Source organism: Amphiura filiformis, chromosome 16, assembly GCF_039555335.1.
Source record: "Amphiura filiformis chromosome 16, Afil_fr2py, whole genome shotgun sequence".
Taxonomy (NCBI): domain Eukaryota; kingdom Metazoa; phylum Echinodermata; class Ophiuroidea; order Amphilepidida; family Amphiuridae; genus Amphiura; species Amphiura filiformis.
Window position 1 is genome coordinate 43,240,376 of NC_092643.1, and position 24,345 is coordinate 43,264,720.

A 24,345-nucleotide genomic window follows, 5' to 3' on the forward strand; every position below is an offset into this window, starting at 1 on the left:
CTACTTGGAGCATTTAGGGTTAACAGCACTCAGACATCACCCCTCCACCTGGTTCATTCTTTATAGATATAGATGCCCACACCCAAAAATTATTGTTGTTTGCCAAAATTGATTGATGTAAAAAGCTGTTAAAATGGCTTTTTATACAGCATCGCTGGCTGAGGAGTTTATATATTCAATATAAAGTTTTATAAAGTCCTGACGGCAATAACAATATTTAGGCTTTGTATCGGTCACTGGATAAGAATTGCCAGTTTCTTATCAGGCCTTCTTTGTTTATTTTTATTTTTTGCTATTTTTATTCCTTTTAACTGTATGGGCCAGCATGGTTTTTTTGTAGGCTAAGCCTGGCTTGTGCATTTTGCATTTCTGGACCATAGCTTTCCATGGATCCAGGCATATGACCCTTATGGACCAACCTATAAAAAACAAACAAACACACAAACAAAAATACAAAATACCTGTCCCTGATCACTGTCAAAGAGAGATAAATGTAAAAATAGCTGTTAAAATGGCATTTGTCTGAGAATAACATGTAAAAAGTCTTGCAAGAAATTACATGTATTATGCGCTGACTGTCAGTCATTCAAAGCGAGATTGCGTTAAAAAAACTGTTAAAATGGTTTTATTCTGAGAATTGCGCACTGAAGAAAAATATCCAATATTATCCTGATGGTAATAACAATACAAAATGTTCGGATCGCTGTCAGCAGTCATTCAAAATATGGCAGAGGAAGATTAAAGGTATCTTTTCTCAGGATGTCTCTGGAAGAACTACATCATCGGAAACTTATTTTTTGGGGCATTTTAAGGTCCAAACCAAACATAGCTATTAAATAACTGATGTGGTTGTGGAATAAATCAGTTATCACATACTTTTTGAATTTTGACAATTGACCGCACCATTCTTGAAATATAAGGATTTTACAAAACTACCTCATTTTCAAACCTTTCCACAGATTCAAATATCAATCAATGATCTGTATAGAGTACTAATTGTCTATTGTCATTGATTAATTTGACTTTGGGGAACAGATTGAAAATGAGGTATAGTTTCGTAAAATTCCTATATTTCAAGATCGGAGCGGTCAATTGTCAAAATAAAAAGTATGGGATCAGGCCCATAGCTAGGAAAGTGCGAGGGTGCGATGCACCCCTCCCAATTTGCAAAAGTATACAAAAGTCCAAAATAAAAATTTGCAAGCAAAAAGGTCTAAATTTGGGGAAGAAAGTCCATTTCTCACAGAATTGCCCCACCCCTGGAAAAATGTCCACTTTTTCAAAATCAGAACCCCCCCCCCCCTCCCCCCACAAAAAATCCTGGCTACGCGCCTGTATGGGATTATGGGATAGTCATTTTATTTCTTAATCACATCCATTATTTAGATTTGGTTGGTTCGGGCACTAATAAATACCCAAATTTAAATTTTCGATGATACAGTTTTTTCTGGGACACCCTGTATATCCATCCAAAGTTGAATGTCATCATAGCAAAGTCATTGACACTGTATCATACCATACTGATAGTGCTACTGCTTTTACTCTCTATTATGGGAAGGCTGTATTTATTGAACTGTACATTGAAACAGTGAAATCCTTAAACATCTCAAGCTTGTCAAAGTATATTAGGCCAAATAAAATAAAAAACATGTTTCACTCCGCGTTGTTTTAAAAGGAGAGGCTTTTTTTATTTTTTATTGCAAATTTGGTGTAAATACCCATACTTACAGCTGTTATAGCGTATACTATAATGTCTGGGGGGAAAGGAAGAGGCCCTTTTTATTTTGTTGTTCTGAGAGGTAGGCCCCCTCTCTATTTGATCACAATTAGAACCTTCTGAAAGTGTTTCTTGTATATCAGCAAGACCATATAGAAAAGCATCTCAACTTCCTAGAAAAGTTGTAACTGAATTTCAAAAAATAAAAATATAATTGAAAATGCCTCCAAAAAGGAAGCTGGGGGGACTTGAAACATGTTTATTTTTTTATTTGGCCTTGTCAATATAAATGCAAAGCAAAGTCTGTCTCCCACACAAGGTGTCTACTACATAATACAAGCTGCATCAAACTGATTGGTACCGATCAGTTTTCATTGATAATGGATAAGTCTGACATACTGTAAAACCACTTCATTTCGCTATGGATTTAATGTCGCTAGAAGCCTGTGAATTTGTCCGTTTTACAATGATTTGTAACAAGGCGGTTCTCGAACCACGAGTCTCGCCTGCTTTCGCGATCGCCTGCTTTTACGATTACTTTTGGTAGAAGTAAATGAACCTGCAACAACCCATGGCGATTTGCCTGTTCAATTTGAGCTTGATTGGACCAATATTGGAATTTGACCTTTGATCCCTAAATTTTGGTGGGTCTCGGCTGGGCACAATTACCTGGCTGATAGTGACTGTAGGCCTACCCACCAAGTCTCATGCCCATCCGACAATTTTTACTAATTTGACCTCAGATGACCCCTACTGACCCCAAAATGACCTTCCAAAAATTGGGCTCTAAATGTTGACTGTACATGTCATGCCCATACAACAGTTTTTAGTCATTTGACTTCAGATGACCTCTGAGTGACCTCAGATGACCTTGCAATGACTGTCCAAAAATTTGGCTCTAAATGATGACTGTACCCACCAAGTTTCATGCCCCTGTGACAGTTTTAGAAATTTGACCACAGACGACCCATGGGTGACCTCAGATGTCCCTGAAATGACCTTACAAAAATTGGACTTTAAATGTTGACTGTAACCACCAAGTGTCATGCCCATGGATGACCTTTGATGATCCCAAAATTACCTTCCAAAATATTGGCTCTAAATGTTGACTGTACCCACCAAGCTTCATGCCCATACAACAGTTTTTAGTAATTTGACCTCAGATGACCCCTGGGTGACCCTGAAATGCCCTTCCAAAAATTTGACTCTTAATGTTGACAGTGACCACTTAGTGTCATGCCCATACGACAGTTTTTAGTAATGTGACCTCAGATGACCCCTGAGTGACCTTGGATGACCCCGAAATGACTTTCCAAAAACATGGCTCTAAATGTTGACTGTACCCACCAAGTTTCATGCCCATATAACAGTTTCAAGTAATTTGACCTCAGATGACCCCTGGGTGACCTTGGATGACCCAAAATGACCTTCCAAAAATTTGGCTCTAAATGTTGACTGTACCCACCAAGTTTCATGCCCATACGACAGTTTTTAGTAATTTGACCTCAGATGACCCCTGGGTGACCCAGAAATGCCCTTCCAAAAATTTGACTCTTAATGTTGACTGTAACCACTAAGTGTCATGCCCGTACGACAGTTTTTAGTAATTTGACCTCAGATGACCCCTGGGTGACCTTGGATGACCCTAAATTACCTTCTGAAACTTTGACTCTAAATGTTGACTGTACCCGCCAAGTTTCATGCCCATATGGCAGTTTTTAGTAATGTGACCTCAGATGACCCCTGTGTGACCTTGGATGGCCCCGAAATTACCTTCCAAAACTTTGACTCTAACTGTTGACTGTACCCACCAAGTTTCATGCCCATATGACAGTTTTTAGTAATTTGACCTCAGATGACCCTTAAGTGACCTCGGATGAACCCGAAATAACCTTCCGAAAATTTTACTCCAAATGTTGACTGTACCCACCAAGTTTCATGCCCATACGACAGTTTTAGTAATTTGACCTCAGATGACCCCTGGGTGACCTCGGATGACCCGAAATAATCTTCCTAACATTTTACTCTAAATGTTGAATGTACCCACCAAGTTTCATGCCCATATGACAGTTTTTACTAATTTGACCTCAGATGACCCTGGGTGACCTCGGATGACCCGAAATAATCTTCCTAACATTTTACTCTAAATGTTGACTGTACCCACCAAGTTTCATGCCCATACGACAGTTTTAGTAATTTGACCTCAGATGACCCCTGGGTGACCTCGGATGACCCCGAAATAATCTTCTGAACATTTGACTCTAAATGTTGACTGTACCCACCAAGTTTCATGCCCATACGACAGTTTTAGTAGTTTGACCTTAGATGACCCCTGGGTGACCTCGGATGACCCGAAATAATCTTCCTAACATTTGACTCTAAATGTTGATTGTACCCACCAAGTTTCATGCCCATACGACAGTTTTTAGTAATTTGACCTTAGATGACCCCTGGGTGACCTCGGATGACCCCGAAAGAATCTTCCGAACATTTTACTCTAAATGTTGATTGTACCCACCAAGTTTCATGCCCATACGACAGTTTTTAGTAATTTGACCTCAGATGACCCCTGGGTGACCTCAGATGACCCCGAAATAATCTTCCGACATTTGACTCGATGTAGCACCCCAACAGAGACATTTTTGACATAAAACCCATTTTAGACATTTTTTTTTTTTTTTTTTTCCTTCACCCTAAAAAGGTTGTTTTAAATGTACAGTTTCCTATACTTTTTTACATGAGAGACATTCTTAAAAGTCTTTTTTTGGCCTAATGACTTGGCCTACATGACCGAAATTGATATATGTAATGCGCAATATAACAATTTTCATTACCCCCCCCCAACTTTGAGTGTGTGGGAGGGGCCACATGAGGGGGGGGGTACTAGTGTGCATCCTCTGGTCATACTACCCCCTACCACATTATGTTGACCGTACCCACCAAGTATCGTGCCCATACGACAGTTTTTAGTCATTTGACCTCAGATGACCCCTGGATGACCTTGGGTGACCTTGACTCACTAACCAATACAAACTTGTTCTGTCTGGGGTGAAGATGCACCCACCCACCAAGTTTGAAGAACGTGCGACCCCTAGTCTCCGAGAAAATAAATTATGCAAATTAGGTACTTAATTACCATATTTGCGCTGAAAATCGAATCGGATTGAGATCCTCTGGTCATACTACCCCCTACCACGTTTCATCATCATAGGGCTTAGGGATCTTACGAATCCCCCAGATACAGCTCCAGAAGGCGGATTTCTTCAGATTTCCAACCATATTTGTAGAATCGTTCCGCATAAATTAGGCAAATTAACAACTAAATGCGCATACTTTTCGCCGAAAAACTAATCAGGTGATCAGCAGCTGTGTATCATAGCTGAACCAGGTTTCGTTACCATGCGCCCGACGGATCTTGAGATAGTCCGTCCACAAACTCCGCTATCAATTTGCGCTGATTTTTGATAAATTATGCAAATTAGCTATGTTAATTTGCATATTTTTCCCGAAAACATACGGTTACGGAGCAAACTTGGATACCCTTCCTCCCACCAAGTAGCGTCGCCGTAAGTCTTACGGTTCCCCAGATACAGCTCCGGACGGACACACATACGAATTTTTTATTCAATAATGAACAAATACATTTGGGCCACCAAAGCGGCATTATAAATCATTACATGAATAAATTACAAACAACATGAAATTGAACAGGAAGAATTAATTGATTTTGGTGAGCCTGTATCGCAGTCTCCAAATGATGTTGGTTCCAATCATGGAACTGACAGAAGCATACTTGGCAACAGCCTTGGCAACACGCTTGGGGAAGCCAAGTTTCTTCAACCCACTTCGAAACGGTGATGAATGTGGCGAGTGACCCAATCACGAAGACAAGGATTTTGCAATCAAATCCGCACAATGTGAGCAAGTTACAAAGAGGAGTATACTTTTGGAACTTTGTGTTGTAACTTTCCTCAATGAAAGCATCGAAAGGACAAGTTACTTCCAAGATGAAACACTTCATGTTTTCGTGATCAATGAGAAATAGGTCTGGTTTTCTTGCTTGAATGTCCTGAAAGATGTTTGCGAATTCAATTTCATCATCGCTCATTCGTGATCAGGGCACCGAGATGATCTTTTCACGGTAGATATCACACCTGTTGTATTTTTTAATTTCCTTTTCAAGGATATTCATGATCCGGTTATGTCTTGAAATGTAATTGTAACGAAATTGCATGCAGCCATTTGCTACATGTGAAATTGTATCATATGGATTTCTGCAAAGAGGGCACGACTTGCTAACCTGAGGAAACATTACATGGAGCAATGAATTTGATTCAGCGATTTGGAGTCTAGCTTTGGTGATAAACTTAATCAGGTCGACACTTAAATCACCATTCTTTAAATGCTCCATCGAACATGCATAATCTGCTTTCTCGAGGTCCGCAAGTCTTCCCTGTGATTCAAGATTTTTCCAGTTGCTTAGTTCAGTTTCAGTCAGTTTCTTTATGATAAAATGATAAATTACTTTGTGACAAACCATAACAGTTTCACCTGCCTTTATGGCATACATAAAGTTTTCGTTGTTTGATTTAACCAACTCGATGGCTAATTTTGAGCAGATCTCGTTTAACTCAACCCAGGCTGACTTGCTCAAGCAAGTCTGAATATTTTTTATGATGATACCATTTTCATCAGCTTTATACCCAGCAAAATTTTTACCTTCATCATTAGTTTCTTTAACTTTTCTTTTTTGCATGTGCAGTTTGAGGGACTTTTCAGCAGTCTTCCGGACCACATCATCATCTGAATTCAACATCTGTACATATGACGCCACCTTTTTAGCTTAAATAAATACTAGATGGTTTTCGATTCCAAGGCCTCCAGATGATTTTGGGACAAAAACATACTTGCGGTTAGAATTAGTATGTTGGCCTAACCATGATCTGGCATACTTGATTATTAAATCCTCCATTGCCGTCAAAGTTTTAAATGGTATAGGCAGAATGCTGAAAAATCCTTCAACTGTTGGAATGCATAATGTATTGATTGCTTCAAGTTTAAAGCAGATTGCAAGCGGAGCAATGTCGAGTTTTTGCAATAAATTTTTTAATTTTTGGAATAATTCTGACACTTGATGAGTCCAATCACCCGTCATATTGATTGAATAACCAAGGTACTCATATGACTTATCACGTTGATATTTTTCCACTGGGTTACCTTGCAAATTGATGATGGTTTGATCAGCTTGACCACGCTTATACCAATTGTTGCCTGATCTACGTTCGTACAAAAGAGCTGATTTTTGAGCCTTGATGTCAAGTTTGGCCCAATTGCAAAATGTTTCAACTTTCATTCCCATATCAACAATTTGCCGAGGATCATGTGTACATACGGCAATATCGTCAACATAGGCCTGGACGGGGATTGGCAAATGTTGCTCATCAAATGGTTCTTTTAACCATCTCAAAAGCATGTCTATACCAAGTTCAAAGGCAAAAACAGACCACGGGCAACCTTGTATGATACCACGACCCCCCTTGATGGTGGCCGTAGTTCCATCCTTGCATTGAACAGTAAAACACTTAATCTGTATAAACATCCTGGAAAATGTTTAAATATATATCTGGCATACCGGTGTCGGTAAGAGCACGTTGCATAACCGGGTGCTCAATACTACCAAATGCATCAGCAAAATCTATGTATAACATAAACATTTTACTGCTTTCATGACGAAAGTCTTCTAGAGTTTGTTTTTGACAAAAAGCATGTTCTAATAACCCTGGTCTTGGCATTGCGCCTTTTGATTTGGACACATTCTCCTTCTTCAACCAACCATGGAACTAAGCGTTCCTTCAGTAACATCATGTAAACTTTATACATAACACAAGTCAGTGAAATGGGTCGCCAGTTATCAATTTGGTCCAGATCACGCCCTTTTTGGGAATCAAAATGATTTTTGACTTCTTCCAATCTTCAGGAATTTTCTGGTTAAGAAAGCATGTATTGAATATGTATAACAAAGGACGTAAGTTGTTATCCAAGTTTCTACGCAGATCTTCATAACGCAGACCATCTTCCCCTGCAGCTTTTTGCGTGATGGTAGACTTTTTAGCACCTTGCGGAGTTCTGTTTCAGTAAACGGATCCGTTGACGGGAAATTAATAGGGGGATGCGGTAAAAGAGTACGTGGCCATGGCTCATTATCGAATACTTGTTCAACCTGAGTTCTGTTCTTAGCTTTGTGTTTGAAATGGTTTTCAATTGTTCCGAGGTTTATCGTGCATATACATACATACATACATACATACATCCACACACACATCCATCCATCCATCCACACACACGGACAGACAGAAATAGTGATTACTAAGTCCCATCCTGAACAAAGTTCAGGCGAGACAAAAATGAATGGCTGGATTAGCGAAAATTAAGATACCCACGAAAATGGTGGTCATAGACAAATAGTGAAATTAAGTACCAGCAAACCTATTATAACAAGCAAAATGTTATTTCTAATCCCCTAATGAAATCAGCAGTTCAGCTGGCAAAGCCAATCAGCAGCCCTTTGAGCGACTTGCATATTAATTTCTGTTAAGTGTGACAAATACTTGTTAAATACACAAATGTTTTGTTTGCTTCATTACTTGTTTGTGTGTTTACACTTCTTTTGATATAATGAGCTATTCCAGTCGAAATCCATACAACCCTATGGAAGACAAGACCTTAATCTCCCACACAGGGAGTACATAGATTTCAAGTGGAGTCACCCATTCAACTACATGTAACCCCATTTGAAATTCACACTTCTTGTGTGGAACATTAACCCTAATACCAAACCCTGCTTTTTGATATCAGAAGTTAAAGAAGATTCGAAAAAGGAGAGAAGATGAACAAAGAAGTCACTTGGCACCCCCGGGATTCGAACCTTAGACCCTCCGCATGCCAAGCACACGATCACGGACCGGTAGCTGCACGGGTAACGCTGCCCTGGGCAGCAATTCCTTGAGCATTTAACACTTAGGGTGATTGCGTCATCACAGACCCTGGGATTCACGCATGCGTAATGGTTTTCATCGTGGTATTTTGTGGTATTTATGGGTGTTAGGCTTAACATTGGCTTTAATCTGTCAGAATACACCTTATCTTAAGGGTAGACGAGGTATTGTTGGTCGAAGCAACCTAAAAAATCGATTTTCATTATCTAGATCCATATATTATTGAAAATTAACACCTCGGTGTTTTACAAAAGTTCATTCTACAAATCGTATACTTTGCAAACTTGCTTAATTTATTGTTGTTAATGAGTTATGTACGTTTTACAAAAGTGTTGTTGTTTCAGCCCTCTTTACAACATAACTCAAGAATCATAGTACGTGCAAAAGTATATCTGTGATATTTTAATTCTTCTACACACTCGCTATGAATTGAGCAGTGCAGTTTTTGCCAAAGCTCACTACCATTCGTAAGATGCTGTGAACTACCAAATCACAACAGTTTAAAATAATTAATAACCTTAAGGTAATGTCTTCCATTGGGACCATATGTATTTCAACTGGAATATCCTAATCTGGCTTAAAGTAACACAAAATCAAATGGTACTAAAAGCATCTGATGGATTTCTAGGACTTCAAGTCTTTAGTAAATGTAGAAATATTCTTGATACAAATACATTAGAACATGGCTCCAATGCAACATTCACATACTACTAAAGATGGTATAATAATGACGTCAAGGTTATTCCTCAAATAGATTAATTAGTAGAAAAATAAAGTGATGTTACTATCTAGTACCAGGGAAGTGCCACTAGGGCACTTCCCTGCGAGTACAAAGAATAAAAGCAAGATATGTCTATTTCTGTTAGCACATCCAGGTTCTCTTTTCTTTCTTCTCACCAAATTGGCTTTTTTTTTTGGCTTACTTACTCTTTTTCCCTTCTTCTTCTTTTTCTTTGATTTCAGCTGAACATGTATTTATAAACCCCATCAAATAAACTAACTGTAATGGCATAACAATTGAAATGGCAGCCATGTTCAGGCTTTGAGTTTTAAATAATCGAGGTGTGTGATAAATAGCACACCTCAAACTTGTAAGGAGCGCTATTTTGTGAATGATGAGTGTGATTGTCCAAATGCACGCAACGCATGCATCGCGAGCGCCATGGCATGAAGCCCAGGTTGTCCAGGGGCCGACTTAGAGCCCCTGCTGGGGTCCAGGGGGAGGAGCCCCCAGAAGCTCCTGGACGCAACGTTCCCGGAACCACAGCTAGGTGGCAGCACACGACGAAAGCTTTGATGGAACACCTTAATTACTTTCATATGGAAAAACCAGGTAATGCTCTGAGATGCCCGAGATATCTATGATGTAGCCACAATTTTGACATTGTAGCGCATGGAATGCCTTAGAATGGTTTCAAGAGGGTTGGAACGCTGATAAATATACTGAAACAGCATAGATCTGGGCCAAAAAAGTGCATTTAATCAACAGATCTAATAGACCCGTGACGTCTGCGTGACGTCACGGGTCGACAAACCGCCCTTGTATGCATGAAATCACTGAAATACACATCTATATGTCACTACCAAACACGAGGTGAGGCAAGGAATAGGTGAGTTATTTCTGAACAAGTTAGAAAACAACAAGTTGAAAAACCTATCATACGCAAGAGGCAAGGACAAACTATTTATTTTAAACACATTATGACAAAAACACCCATAAGGGAGAACAAAGAGTGCTCCATCAATTATGCCCCATGGACTGAACTACATGTATGAAAAGTGCAAGTGGGGACCTCCTACCTACAGTCCCTACTATTAAAAACAGTGTCTTTATCGACAATTTTCTCACACATCACAATGTCCCCACTTTGCACAATTGTCTCCAATAATTCAGTGAAAAGCACCAACCATTAATGTCTGCACAAGTATGATTTCCCAAGAACTTTTTCTCTCTCTCATTCTATGTATGAAACTCTCTCCCTCTCTCCCTGCCGCTCTTTGCAAAATTGTCTCCAATAATTCAGTGAAAAGCACCAACCATTAATGTCCCCACAAGTACGATTTCCCAAGAACTTTTTCTCTCTCTTATTCTATGTCTGAAACTCTCCCTCCCCTCTCTCCCTGCCCCTCTTTGCACAATTGTCTCCAATAATTCAGTGAAAGCACCAACCATTAATGTCCGCACAAGTATGATTTCCCAAGAACTTTTTCTCTCTCTCATTCTATGTATGAAACTCTCTCCCTGCCCCTCTTTGCAAAATTGTCTCCAATAATTCAGTGAAAAGCACCAACGATTAATGTCCCCACAAGTACGATTTCCCAAGAACTTTTTCTCTCTCTTATTCTATGTCTGAAACTCTCTCTCCCCACTCTCCCTGCCCCTCTTTGCAAAAAGTCTCCAATAATTCAGTGAAAAGTACCATGTCCCCACAAGTACGGTTTCCCAAAAGCTTTTTCTCTCTCCCTCCCCCTCCCCACCCTCTCTCTCTCTCCACCCAACTGCAATTGAATGAAACATGGTAACAACTGAACAAATGTTAGCTTAAAATGACATCAATCTTTTAAATAGGAAAGGGTTAAAAGCTAAGAGAGTGAATCAATCATTTCCATTGAGTGTTTTGGATGACAATTGTCTGTTTCCTTCTACCTAAAGTGACTTCTTTGTTCGCATCACTGCATTGCTGTTTATTTTAGTCACTTGATTTCTAGTGACTTGACTGGATTCTGTAGTCATGACAACAAATAAAGCATGGTCAAACCCTTAAGCCCTTTCAAATTAAATTGCCGGTCGCAACACATAGTGGCGATGTGAAGGTCAAAATATGTTTCTGAGAAAAAAGGAAACTCCTCCACTGTTATCTCTCAAGGGTCCAATTTTATTTGAAATTGAAGTTTAAGGTTTAAACTATTAAACTATATCTTTAATAGTTAAAAAGGAATAACTATTAGAGGATATAGCTAGCTCTAAACCTTTATTTCACTAGATGAAACAGAAAATTTGGAAAAATCACTCCACACCACTATATGTATTGCGAGAACTTGCGACCAATGAAATGCTTGTTACTTGCCACAGATTAGTATTTAAAAAATCATGAAAGTTGAAAATAAAAATATATATAATTTCCCTTGTTAATTGTATTCAAACAATTCTATAGTCCAGCATTTTTGTATCATGTGATTCCAAGACTGCGCACTATTTACCATTTTCTACTCAATTTGTTTTTCTAACACTCAATAGTCCTTTTTGGCTAAATTTCCTTACAAAGAGTCAGCTAGTCAAGTACATCAAGTTCCTGTTGCACTTTATAGTCAATCAGCTGGAAATATTTGCTAGCTTTATGCAGGGATGTGAGTGGCCTCAGATCAAAAAAGCGGAAATTTACCTCTCACTTGTGATCACAATTTAGCCATTTCCGCTTCCACTGTAGGTTTTTAACCAAAGGGTCTTTCTGATCTGCCTTGAGCGATTCTGAATCTATCTTTATCCCTGTTCAATAAAATTACAGTCCCCAGATGCCATATTCCTTCCTTATCCACATAAGCTATGTTCAGAAGAACCATAATTCTCCCCAGACATCGGATGACTTGGATTGTAAAATGATTCATTTAAACAATCTAGCAATGGCTGCCATCAACATCATCCCCACTGCAACTTTCGGCAAACATAGATACACACACACATGTAAAGATGACTGCTATCGTGTTCGTGTATCATAAAGCCTCATATACACTTACAATGAATGCAAGGGTAATTTAGTCTCTTTCATACATTTATACAATAACGCAGAGGGACGTACAATGTATTAAACTGCGGAAATTAAGATTTTGGAAAAAAAGCTGAAAAAATACATTTAAGGTATCTCACGAAAAAAAAAAAAGCGGATATTGAAATCGGTCAGAAAATTAAAAAAAGTTGATTTTAGCTAAAAAGCGGAGATCTTACAGGCCTGTTTATGTGAAATTTCAGTAAATCCTATTTGGACTACAAATAAGACAACTTTGATTATAATTTCAATCTTCCACAGTACCTTTCCCACTTTTTATGGATGACAACATTTGGTAGGATCTGAAACTACTTAATTTGGTTGAAATTCTACAATTTTCCAATATGGAACAGCCCAATGCATGGCAAATACCGTATTCGCTTTCATTAACACCCCTGGGAAGTTGCATTTTCCAATAGGGGGTGTCAATTACAGGGCTTTTTTACAATGATAATTCCCATTAAACCATTGCTGGTGCTGTCTGGCAGTGCTGCAGTGCTCCACAAACAATAAGGAATCTCTACAAATACTGTAAACACTGTCGATAACAATGGACGCACACATGGATTTTGTGAAATTGGCAATTGCCTCTTCGAAAATATGGGTGCTGTATGGTATTTGAACAGTTTGGTTGGAAAAAAAGTGGGGACATTTATCAGGATGGGGCTGTAATTCGAGGGAATACAGGGATTCCCGCACCTTGAAGCCTTTAAAATTCAAGGATTTTTCAAGGACTTTCAAGGTCCAAAAGCATGATTTTCAAGGACTTGCCACAACACAAAAATCATGATGCGGCTCTCCATGCAGCACATATAAATGGAAGTGACAGCTCCTCTCCACTCCCCAAATTTTGTCAAAATCATACATAGGTAAAATTTCAACTTTCAAGGACATTCAAGGACCTTGTGCAAATTTCCAGGACTTTCAAGGCCTTGAAAAGGTGTTTTCAAATTCAAGGATTTTAAGGACTCTCAAGGACCGCGGGAACCCTGGAATATGGTAATGGTGAAAACATCTTTGGCAGGCCTACCTCTTTCTCTGCATCCTTCCTGGTCATATCAGCTTGCTTTAGCTCACTCTTCAGCTTCATAATGGTAATATCCTTGTCCGTCTCACTCAGCATCCTCTGCTGTTCCCTGTCATGTATAGTGCTCAGGCTGGTTTTGGTAGAGCTCAGTACCACATCCTTTCTGGCAATCTTTGAAATAAAATTGGTATAGCATTTAGTATTGAATCTGAATACTTCTTGACAGTCCATTACAGGGATATTGTAAAATTTTCCATTAATAATGGAATTAAACAGTTAGATATTCCGTGTGTATATATTCTCAAGATTTGCAATAAAGTTATCAAGTACTTAGTTATTATTTCTCAGATCATCTGCATGTGTGTGGGTGTGTATGAATGAATATACTAACAGGTAGGACGTGTTGGGTTGTCACCATGAACTGTAGACACACTCGTGAATAAAAGCTCAGTAACAGTGGACACATAAACACTGAGGACATCCCTTGCTTCTAAAATACTGCTCTATACTCCTCTAGAGGGCTACAAACATTGTATACATGTAAGGGCATAAAAAAAGGGCGCCGGTTATGGGTGTAACACCTGTCCTCAGTCTCTTGCGAAATGTAAAAATAGTGTAAAAAATTACACGGTGGTGTGGTGATTGATTTTCAAATGTGTGTCCTCGTAGGTATAGATTTCCTCAGTTCATGGTGAATATGAGTAGGGATGTGGGCAGTGATGTACTTTATAACCACCCGAATGTCAATGATAAACTTTCAAAAGTGATCGTCTGCCTGACGGGTAAGAAATTGAGTATCAGCCCTCAGTCCTATGGCAGTGGTATAGCATGGGTCATCTAACTGGGAGGTACTAGGTCATTTTTGATATTTTTGATATTTTGACTCTGATTTTGACCTTACGATGCTACACCAATTGTTTGTAGGTGTGTTTTTGCTCTTGCACATTACAACATTAAAAAAAACATTCCAAATAGATCATTGATCCGCCTTTGAGCTGATACTGCAACTTCAGTCACCCTATGCCTTACCTCATCCACCGATGACCTTTGACCCTGATTGGACTCCTTAAGCTGATCCTGCAGCTTAGCAATAATATTATCCCTATGGTTTAGTTGTGTCTTCAGCTCATCTATGTGACTCTGCATAATGTTCTCAGAACTCTTCACTTCTCTTGGTTCTTTGCCTATTATCTGATCAACAGATATAATCCTCAACTTGAGATTACTGAACTGGAAATGAAAAGAATAATACAACTACAAGGGATTAATATTGTTTAATTAAACAAACAAACAAACAAACAAACAAACAAAAGGGATGACTAAAGAAAAAATGTGAACCAATTTTCGTAAGACCTGCGATGTAACACAAGCTCAGATCCATGCATGAGGTCACAAATTATTGTGTATGTTCAGTGACTTTTCAGTGATTCTACATGAGAAACATTCATTTTTGTGTTTCAATTTGTTTGTAGGCAAAAAAAAAAGGTTTGTCTCAAAGTTCGCGCGCACATTTGTTAAATCGTGAGATTTGGAAAAAAAGAAATGCAGAATTTTTTTTTATTTCAAATTTTTTTTTTTTAATAGTTTTTCCAGAAAAATTCGGCGAAAATCAGATTTTTTTTCTCCAAATACCATGAAAAAAATACCATTTGTTTTCAAACCACTCGTGAGCTTTGAGACAAACCATTATTTTTTTGGCCTTAATTTTTGTTTTTTTCCTAAAATTAGAATGCATAACTTCAAATTAGCCTTTGTACAATTCTTTGGGCTTGCTTATTACAGCATACGAAAATCACTCTAAAACACATGTTTTGGCCCTCTCTCTCTCTCTCTCTGGGTCAGATGGTGCAGGATTGCGCTGCTGTGGTCTTCACAAGAGTACGCCATCTACTTCTTGTGTTGCACCATACATTCCGTGTGATGAAACGTTCTTCACATCATTTGTCCAAGATGTTGATGGACGTCCCCTTCCACGATGGCCTTCCACAGCTCCCTGAAGAAACTGCCTCTCAACTCCACCATCCTTTCTTACAATGTGGCCAAAGTAGTGCAATTTCCTCTCAATGATGGACTTTCTGATCCAAAAATTGACCAAATATTAAAATTTGACTTTCATTGCCAGTTAGAACTAACTAGAAGATTAGGATTTAGTTGTTTCATTTGACAAAACAGTATGTTTTTTTAATCCAAAGAATATATTGCTGTATTTTTCTGGAATCAAGAGTACACATATCACTGACCATGCTGTCATAACAAGTTATCACCAATCATCAATTGTGAAATGCCATACATGTATATCTTGTCAATATTGTCGGTATCTCTTATATAACTCTCCTATATCCCATTACTTTGTTATTTATATTTTTTTTTAAATATTTACATAACCTATTCTGACAATGCACTATACTATGTCTCATCTCAAGTCGATGTTTGATTTCGTAGTGGCAGATTCAAATCATGCGCGCCAACCTAATCCCGTGGGGCGTATACACACGCATTGAAGGGCGATTTGTCCTAATGCTGGCGACGCAACCGTGTAAATGCACTGATTCAAGTCTGCCACTACAAAATTCAACATGGCGTTACTCTCAACTTGAGACGAGACACAGTATATCTATCTTTAGATATTAATTTCCATTACAATATTGGTCAATTTGAGAATATTACCAAGTTTATTTTTAATTATGACTCTGCAGATAAACACAATCCACACACACCCTGTGTGTTTGTCGCCAACCGAGGACATTGTGTTTTGCTATCTAACCGAGGGCGTGTGTATGATGTTTTCATCGCCTAACCGTGGACTAAAATGGCAGATTTTTTTGTGTATAATACGAAACGGAATTTTAGCCATCACTTGCGGACGGTAGTTTTTACATGTGTGGTCCTCGGTTTCAGGCAAATAGCGTCATAAAGCATTTAGCATGCATTTGAGGTCTTTTGCAGCAGTTTGAGATTGCGGACTGTCCTCGGTTGGAAGTAAGTCCGCAGTTTAGGGTGAAAAATGTTGTGTGTGTCCTCGTTTGCCCGCAAACATGTACGCGCTAATACAAATAGTGTTAGCTAACAAAATTATCAACTATCGGAGCACAAATCTGTTAAATGGGCTATTCCATTTAAAATCCACATTACCCCTGTGGAAGAATTTGGAAATATTGTCCACAGGGGGAGTATGAATTTCAATGTTGGGTGACAGAGCATGTGCTGGTAATGGGGTCTTTGGGTGACAGCGATGGTGAAAAAGGGGGTCTTAATAGCCCTACATACGCGTCACCTCAGTGGGATTTCAGCAGGTCACATCAAAGCTCCCATTGGGCGCCCCATTCCTTTTTTAAAGGAATTTTTATTTATGTTTGTTTCTTGTTGCCAGATCCAAGTATGCTGGTCAATGAACAGGGCAATGTACCTTGTTTGCATTCAGTGTCCTTTCCTTTTTATAATATTATCGTATCTTAGCATTTATCTTGTCATTCATTTTTATCTTCCGCTTCAAGCCTTGCAACTTGGTATAAAAATAAATTTAAGCTAAAAACAGAAACTGTGATGTTTGCTTCCTGTATCAGATAGTAATTTTTCTACAATTCAGTTTTCATTGGACATACATGCATGTAAATCCAGACACAAAAAAATTGCAAAATGATACGAAAACTGCAGATGGTTTTGGCAACATCTACACTACAGGGAACAACAATGAAATTTGTTTAGCTTTTATTGAAAGCTACATGTGACACATAATTTGATCCACAGAGAACACAGTCTGACTTATAAACTGGTTTTGATTTGGTGTATGGGTGCTTTTTTCAAGAACACACTGTAACACAGAAGATATCGTAAACTTCCCATAATGCATTTCTCCCATTTAAATTTTCTGTACTGATTTGCTATCTACTGCAACATGGGTTCATTGGGTTGATAGTGACAAACAGTGTTCGAAATAAGCACTTATCCTCTTGTCCTCTTGTCCAAAAATCACTGGGGACAACCTTATTGAGCTATGTACTTATCCCCTGGACAACTACTATATTTTACCTCCAAAAGTAGGACACATTTTGGGGACAACCAAAATGTATTGAGGACAAGCAGAATTTATGCTTTAGTTATCCTCGGGATAACCTCCATATTTTCCTTATTTCGGACACTGGTGACAAAATGTACCACAATAAACAGAGTACATCCAGATCTTGCAAAATATGTTTATTTCTTGACTATTGACCCATGTTTAGCAAGTATATACTCAAAATGAAAACAAAGGGAACCTTTACAAAGTATTGGAAGCTCATTTGATTAAATGAGGCAATGCATCATGTTACAAAGGATTTTGGGAAAGGTAAGATATCTCCTTTGACACTGTGCTTTGTTATTTTCATCTGTACTTTGCAATGGTTTTTATGCATAAATGAGCACATTTCATGGAAAATACATACTTGGGCTACATTTATAACACAATATCATTTCTTTCTTAATTTGTTCAAACAAACAAACAAACAAACAAACAAAACAAACAAAAACAATTGAAAACAAAACAAATTTGATCATCAAGCCTGGAATAAATACTTAGGCAAAGCCCAAAAATTGGCCAATTTTAAAAACATACATAATGTACATGTAAGGCATAACTGTCTGAAAATCACTGAACCATATCAATTTAGTGAAGTTAATCAAGAACTTAATAAGCATAAACTTGACTTTGTCTCGCTGCACCTGCTTGTTGCCACTGGTTAACAATAGCTGTGTTCACACGGCGGCTGCTAATCTCTAGCTTAACTATGGCTTATCTAAGCTTGTGTTTAAATTTATCCCAAATTTGACTTATATTTTGCACTAAACCTTTGATGAGTGCATACTAACATGATGTTGCAAAGTCAGAGCTAACAACGCATGCATACGGCGCAAAGTTCATTAATAAATTTCCACTCGGAAACAGGAGACCACCTCAGCAGCCAATTAGAGACAAGTGTGTTTCAGCGCAGTAAATATGTGATGTACGCTTGAAATACGCCCTCGTCAAAGGTTTACTGCAAATATTACTAAAAGTATAGTATCCATATGAACTGAGTCTACAACCATGGCCAAAATGTGTTGGGACACTAAATGGAAAACGTACACTATATTATGGCTGTTATTGTTAATGTGATAAAGTGGAGGTTTCTTTGGTGACAAGCCTAAACCCTTTCCAAACACCCCAATTAATGCCACTAGGCGCGTGTGACCAAAAAGGTAGGATTCAACAATATCGGGAGGAGTGGGGGCTCATTTACATTACCCTATCAAAACCGTCCCAACACTTATGGCCAGCATTGTAGCTTAACTAAAGCAAAGTTTCAGCCAGAGATTTCAGGCAAAGCAGACTTTCATGTAGGACTTAACTTGGGTTGTTTTTAAACTATAACAGCCAGAGAGTGTTCTGCCGCTTGCTAAGCCCAAGTGACTGGCTGCATAATATGAATACAATAGCATAAATGAATTTTGTATGATTTAGGCTACTCATCACCTGAAACAAACCAAGGCGTCCCGCTTGTTGATGCTACTATATATAGCTGGCTAAGAATAGCAATTTAATTAGCATCACAATAGAGATTTACATAGCTAACATCTGCCACTGGCAATTTGTAGATAATTATTGTAAAAAAATTTTTAAAGATAAGGAAAAAAAACATCCATAACAAAGTTGTCTAGGACAAGCAAACAATCTCATTAATTTGCATACCTCCCATCTGCCGGAAGCCCTAGCCTGGCTCATGATTCCAATTAAGACATTGATATCATGACGGAGATCATCATTTTCATCTCTCAGTCCCTCCTCCTCTTCCACAAGTCTGTCGTATCTATGCTGCACATCCTGTAAGAATTCACAATTAAAAAAGCAATTTTTTTGTGAGGTTAAAAAGAAATGTTGGTTACTATATAACAATGTTGGCCAGTTTGTTTGCAGCTCATGTCTGATCACAAACCATCATGGTATAAATGGGATATTCCAGTATACCCGGGGATACATACATGTACACCTCCTATTGAGAGGCATGACTAAAAATCTCCCACACAGGGGTGTAGATTTCAAATGGTATCGCCTATTTAGATAGCCCCATTTCCAATTCACACACCCTGTGTGGGAGATTAAGGGTGGTCTTAACCCTGGAATTACGTAAACTTTTGGGCCTCGTAACTGTTAAATTGTTGGTCTAAAGTATATAAAAGTATATATATATTTAGAATGGCAAAGACTTGATGAATTCATCTGTGAGGTCAAATTTGGACAAAAATGCCAATTTTTGGAGGAAATCCAATTTTTTTGACAAATTAAAAAATTAAATAAAAATATCTAGGACACGTTTTTTTTTATTTTTGGTGAAGTTGATCAACATAAAAAAATAAAAAAATGGGTCCTAGATATTTTATCTACTTTTAAAAATTAATAAAACAAGCGTTGGACTCAAGATTTTTTTTTTGTTACGTGGTTGAAAAAATTTGGGCTAAAAAACCTTTTTGGGATTTTCTCCAAAATTGGCATTTTGCCCAAATTTGACCTCACAGAGAGATGAAGTCTTTGCCATTCTAAATACCTTTATAATACTTTAGACCAATAATTTAGCAGTTATGAGGCCCAAAAATGTCCATAATTTATGGTCATGTCTATCATTATAGGGGTGTATGGATTTCAACTCATAATTTAATACCAAGGAATATACTTACTTCAAATAAATGTCATTCTTTTTTGGTTTGGTAACTCAGGAGCAATGACATTTACTGAAATATTGTATATGCCACTGTATAGATATTTTCGCGGTTTTAAGTATCACTGACAATTTTGCGAGGTGGTAAATTCGCGGTTGTTGGCAACTTATATAATACATAAGAAATGTCTTCATTTTAACATGTTCGTGGGTTATTATTATCATGGGCACATGTTTTAAATCCGCGAAATTCGTGAAAACAAAACCACCGTGAAAATTTTATCGTATACAGTACATAATTGTAACTTAATTTGACTCTTTGAAAATTCAATGTTTGATGCATAGAGCAAATTTTATTAAAAAACCAAAGGCTTTTGATAAGATGTCACCAAGCTATCATCAGAAATAGCCATGTAATGGTAAAGGGACAGTTGTGTAACATTATCAGTACTCTTACATGTACTTTATACAATGGAATTACTGGTATTAGGCAAATAAAACAGTGCATTTTTTGTCACCACAAGATTTCCCACGAGCAACAGGTCTTTGTATTTAAGGAATTCAATTGCCCCAGAGCTCCTACAGCTCTTTTTAAACAGCATTATAGGAGTGTGATTTGTATTGGCCAATTTGCTGCCTATTTTTGCATTTTTCTCAAAAATTATAGTGCATTTGATACAAGTAAGATATGTAGGGGCAAGGACTACAACTACTGCACTGAAAATTCAGCAACTCAAGGCAAGTAGTTATTGATTTATTGATCAAATATTGGTTTTCCCTCATTTTTTTTTGTAATTCCACAACTGTTGTCTGTACTGAAATAAAATTTCCAGTGCAGTAGTTGGTAGTCCTTGCCCCTATAATATACATATCTTACTTGTCACCAATGCGCTATAATTTTTGAGAATGCAAAAAATGCAAAAATAGGCACAAAATTGGACAGGGGTGTAGTACTCCCTTAATATTTGAAATCCTGTGTTTTATGACAGGTTTTAAAAATACGAGCTCCATATTAAGCTCCTCAAAAAAATCAGGAGAGTGATTAAAACTGTACATTCCCCTGTTTTTTCCGCCAAAAGGATCTTTACAATAAACATACATCAATCTGTCCATCATTGCTGGTTTAGTCCACAGTACAAGTTATGAATCTGATATATGATAGGCCATACTGTACAACAATACACATATTACTTACATAATTCAGAACAATTTTGTTCCAATTATTCACGAAATAACAAATTAATGTTAATTTGTGCTTGTTAACTAATTAAAACCAACTTACTTGTAGAGTCTGCTGTGCAGTATCCTTTTCATTAGTAAGTGCTTTTAGTTGGTGCTTGAGTTCCTTCACAGACTTAACAACCACAGCAAAATAACAGTGAGAACAACAAAAATACATTTAAACATCAGTGAAAACATGAAAACATAAAAGTGCAAACAACAAATTACATGCACAGCACTCCTGAATACAAAAAGGTTTGACTTTAAATCATGGCAACATTTTTTCAGCGCCCCCACGTGCCAAATATTGGGGCTGAAGACGTCCAAGAGAATACCGGATGAAAGCTTCCTCTTGGTAAGCAATTTCAAGTTTGTGAGAAATAATAAAAGTTAAACATTAAACATATTTAGTTGTTGTTGCTGTTATCTTTATCCTTCATACATACACCAGGGACTGTCTAAATACCCTCACAAACCATTAGGCCTAAAAAGAAAATGTTTGATAGGCGTAACATAAACAGAAATTAGTGTAGGTAATGTAGGGATTCGCGCTGTTGTGTACACGCTCCACCTTGCAGTAGTAAACAACTTTTTAAAAAAAATGATATTTTCTGTTTAAATCACAATACAAATTATGTATTTTGCGGTAATAGAATACAAATAAAGGTTGTAGCATTATCCTTTACAGTAAACCCAAATAATGTGTCCTCATCAGTAAAACATTTACTGGGTTCATCTGTGCCTCACCCATTATTTATAAATGTTTTTACTGCCTTGGACACATTATTTGGGTGTAACCGATAATGAAATGAAGAGCAAGGAGCATGTTGCAGCTGCTTGCATATTCAATATTATGCTCATTGATTTACACATGAGGTGTCAACTGCTCTCTTTGTATTCTTCCCAACTGCTCTCCTTATTGGTCCCAACTGCTCTCCTTATTGATCTCAACTGTTCTTCATATTGATCCCAAACTGTTCTCCTTATTGGTCTCAACTGCTCTCCTTATTGGTCCCAACTGCTCTCCTTATTGGTCCCAACTGCTCTCCTTATTGATCTCAACTGCTCTTTGTATTAATCCCAAACTGTTCTCCTTTTTGGTCCCAACTGCTCTCCTTATTGGTACCAACTGCTCTCCTTATTGGTCCTAACCCCCCCCAACTCAACACAAAAGTTGGCAACCATGAGAGTTACCAAATCTTTTAAAAACCCCCTTTGCAATAATTTTTCATCAAATTTACCCCCCTTTTTCATGCAAAATCAAGGACAAAATTTGGCCAAAAACAACCCCTTTTTGTGGTTTTCAATGACTAGAATTTCCAACACCCCTTTTCAATGACTAGAACATCAAACACCCCTTTTCAGTGACACTAAATATTGACATAAAATTACCGGATTTTCCCAAGTACCCCTTTTATCCACATTTCGCGGACAGAGCAAATTAAATTTCGCGGTCCTCGCTACTGGTAAAAAAATTACCCCTTTTTCGCACAATTTGGTAACTCTCATGGTTGTCAATTTTTGTGTTGAGTTGGGGACCGGGGTCCTAACTGCTCTTCATTGGTCTCAACTGCTCTGCTTATTTGTCCCAACTGCCCTCCTTATTGGTCCAACTGCTCTCTTTTTTGGTCCCAGCTGCTCTCCTTATTGGTCCTAATTGCTCTCCTTATTGGTCTCAACTGCTCTCCTTATTGGTCTCAACTGCACTCCTTACTGGTCCAACTGCTCTCCTTATTGGTTCCAACTGCTCTCCATATTGGTTCTAACTGCTCTCCTTATTGGTTCTAACTGCTCTTCATTGGTCTCAACTGTTCTGCTTATTTGTCCCAACTGCTCTCCTGTTGGTCCCTGCTCTGTCTCAACTGTTCTCCTTATTGGTCCCAACTGCTCTCCTTATTGGTCCCAAATTATCTGCATTGGTCCCAACTGGTCTCCTTATTGATCTCAATTGTGCTCCTAGCTCCTCTCCTTATTGGCCCCAACTGCTCTCCTTATTGGTCTCAACTGCTCTACTTATTGGTCCCAGCTCCTCTCCTTAATGCTCCCAACTGCTCGCTGTTGGTCCTAGTTGCTCTAATTTTATGTTTCCAACTGCTCTCATCATTTCAAAAGACATAGTCCCTGATATATCAGACAAAACTTTAATTTACCATTCACCCGAGACCAGTTAGAACATACATACCCATGTCCAATGTGCAAACACACAAACAAACATAAACTGAGAAACAAACATAAAAAATAGATCACACATTCAGGCAAATATAATCCAAAACTGCAAAATGCAATTTTTATCAAAATATCAGCATTATATATGTCATGATGTATAGGGCACCTCCACTGATTTGGAATATTTTGATGAATTTTACCATGAAGCGAAGAACAAATCTTGACTGATGAAGAATGCCTTACTCATCACTAACTGATGGTGGTTACACCCAGAGTGACTGATACAGAAATGGTGATATGTTGATACAGAAATGGTCACTTTCACTTCATAATATTTGCTATAATATTGCTATTATGCATGTAAAACTATACTCCAAAATATTTATTCTGCTACCGGTACTGTAAAAGTGAAATTTTCGTATTACACTTATTTTCGCGGTTTTCACATAGCTGCTACCAGGAAATTAACAATGCACAAATCTATATTTCTTTTGTGTATAGGTCAAAGTAAGGAAACTTAGAATTGTGAAATTAAAAACAAGGTCAAAATTGGCAAAGCGCGAAAAATAAATCACACAAAAAATTTCCACTTTTACAGTATTTTGAAACAGATCATTATCATTGACACACATCAAAATGGAGGTGATAACATCATTATGCTGAGTGCTATCTGCCCAACATGTGCAAATGACAGCAAGATGTCACACCAGATATTGCCAGTTAAAGAGTTGTAAACATAAATGGCTGCTTTACATCAATGTGCAATACAATTAAAGTGCAATGA

General features: G+C 37.9%; 1 protein-coding gene across 1 annotated transcript in view; it reads right to left on the reverse strand.

Annotated features, from left to right (window-relative positions):
- LOC140172662 (uncharacterized) overlaps window positions 1-24,345 on the reverse strand; it is a 162,602-nt gene that overhangs the window by 123,434 nt on the left and 14,823 nt on the right. The window contains exons 3-6 of the mRNA XM_072195794.1: window positions 21,457-21,528; window positions 19,211-19,342; window positions 14,533-14,733; window positions 13,507-13,674 (exon numbers count right to left, since the gene is read on the reverse strand). Coding sequence (XP_072051895.1) covers window positions 13,507-13,674; window positions 14,533-14,733; window positions 19,211-19,342; window positions 21,457-21,528 — 573 coding nt within the window. The remainder of the gene's footprint in view (window positions 1-13,506; window positions 13,675-14,532; window positions 14,734-19,210; window positions 19,343-21,456; window positions 21,529-24,345) is intronic.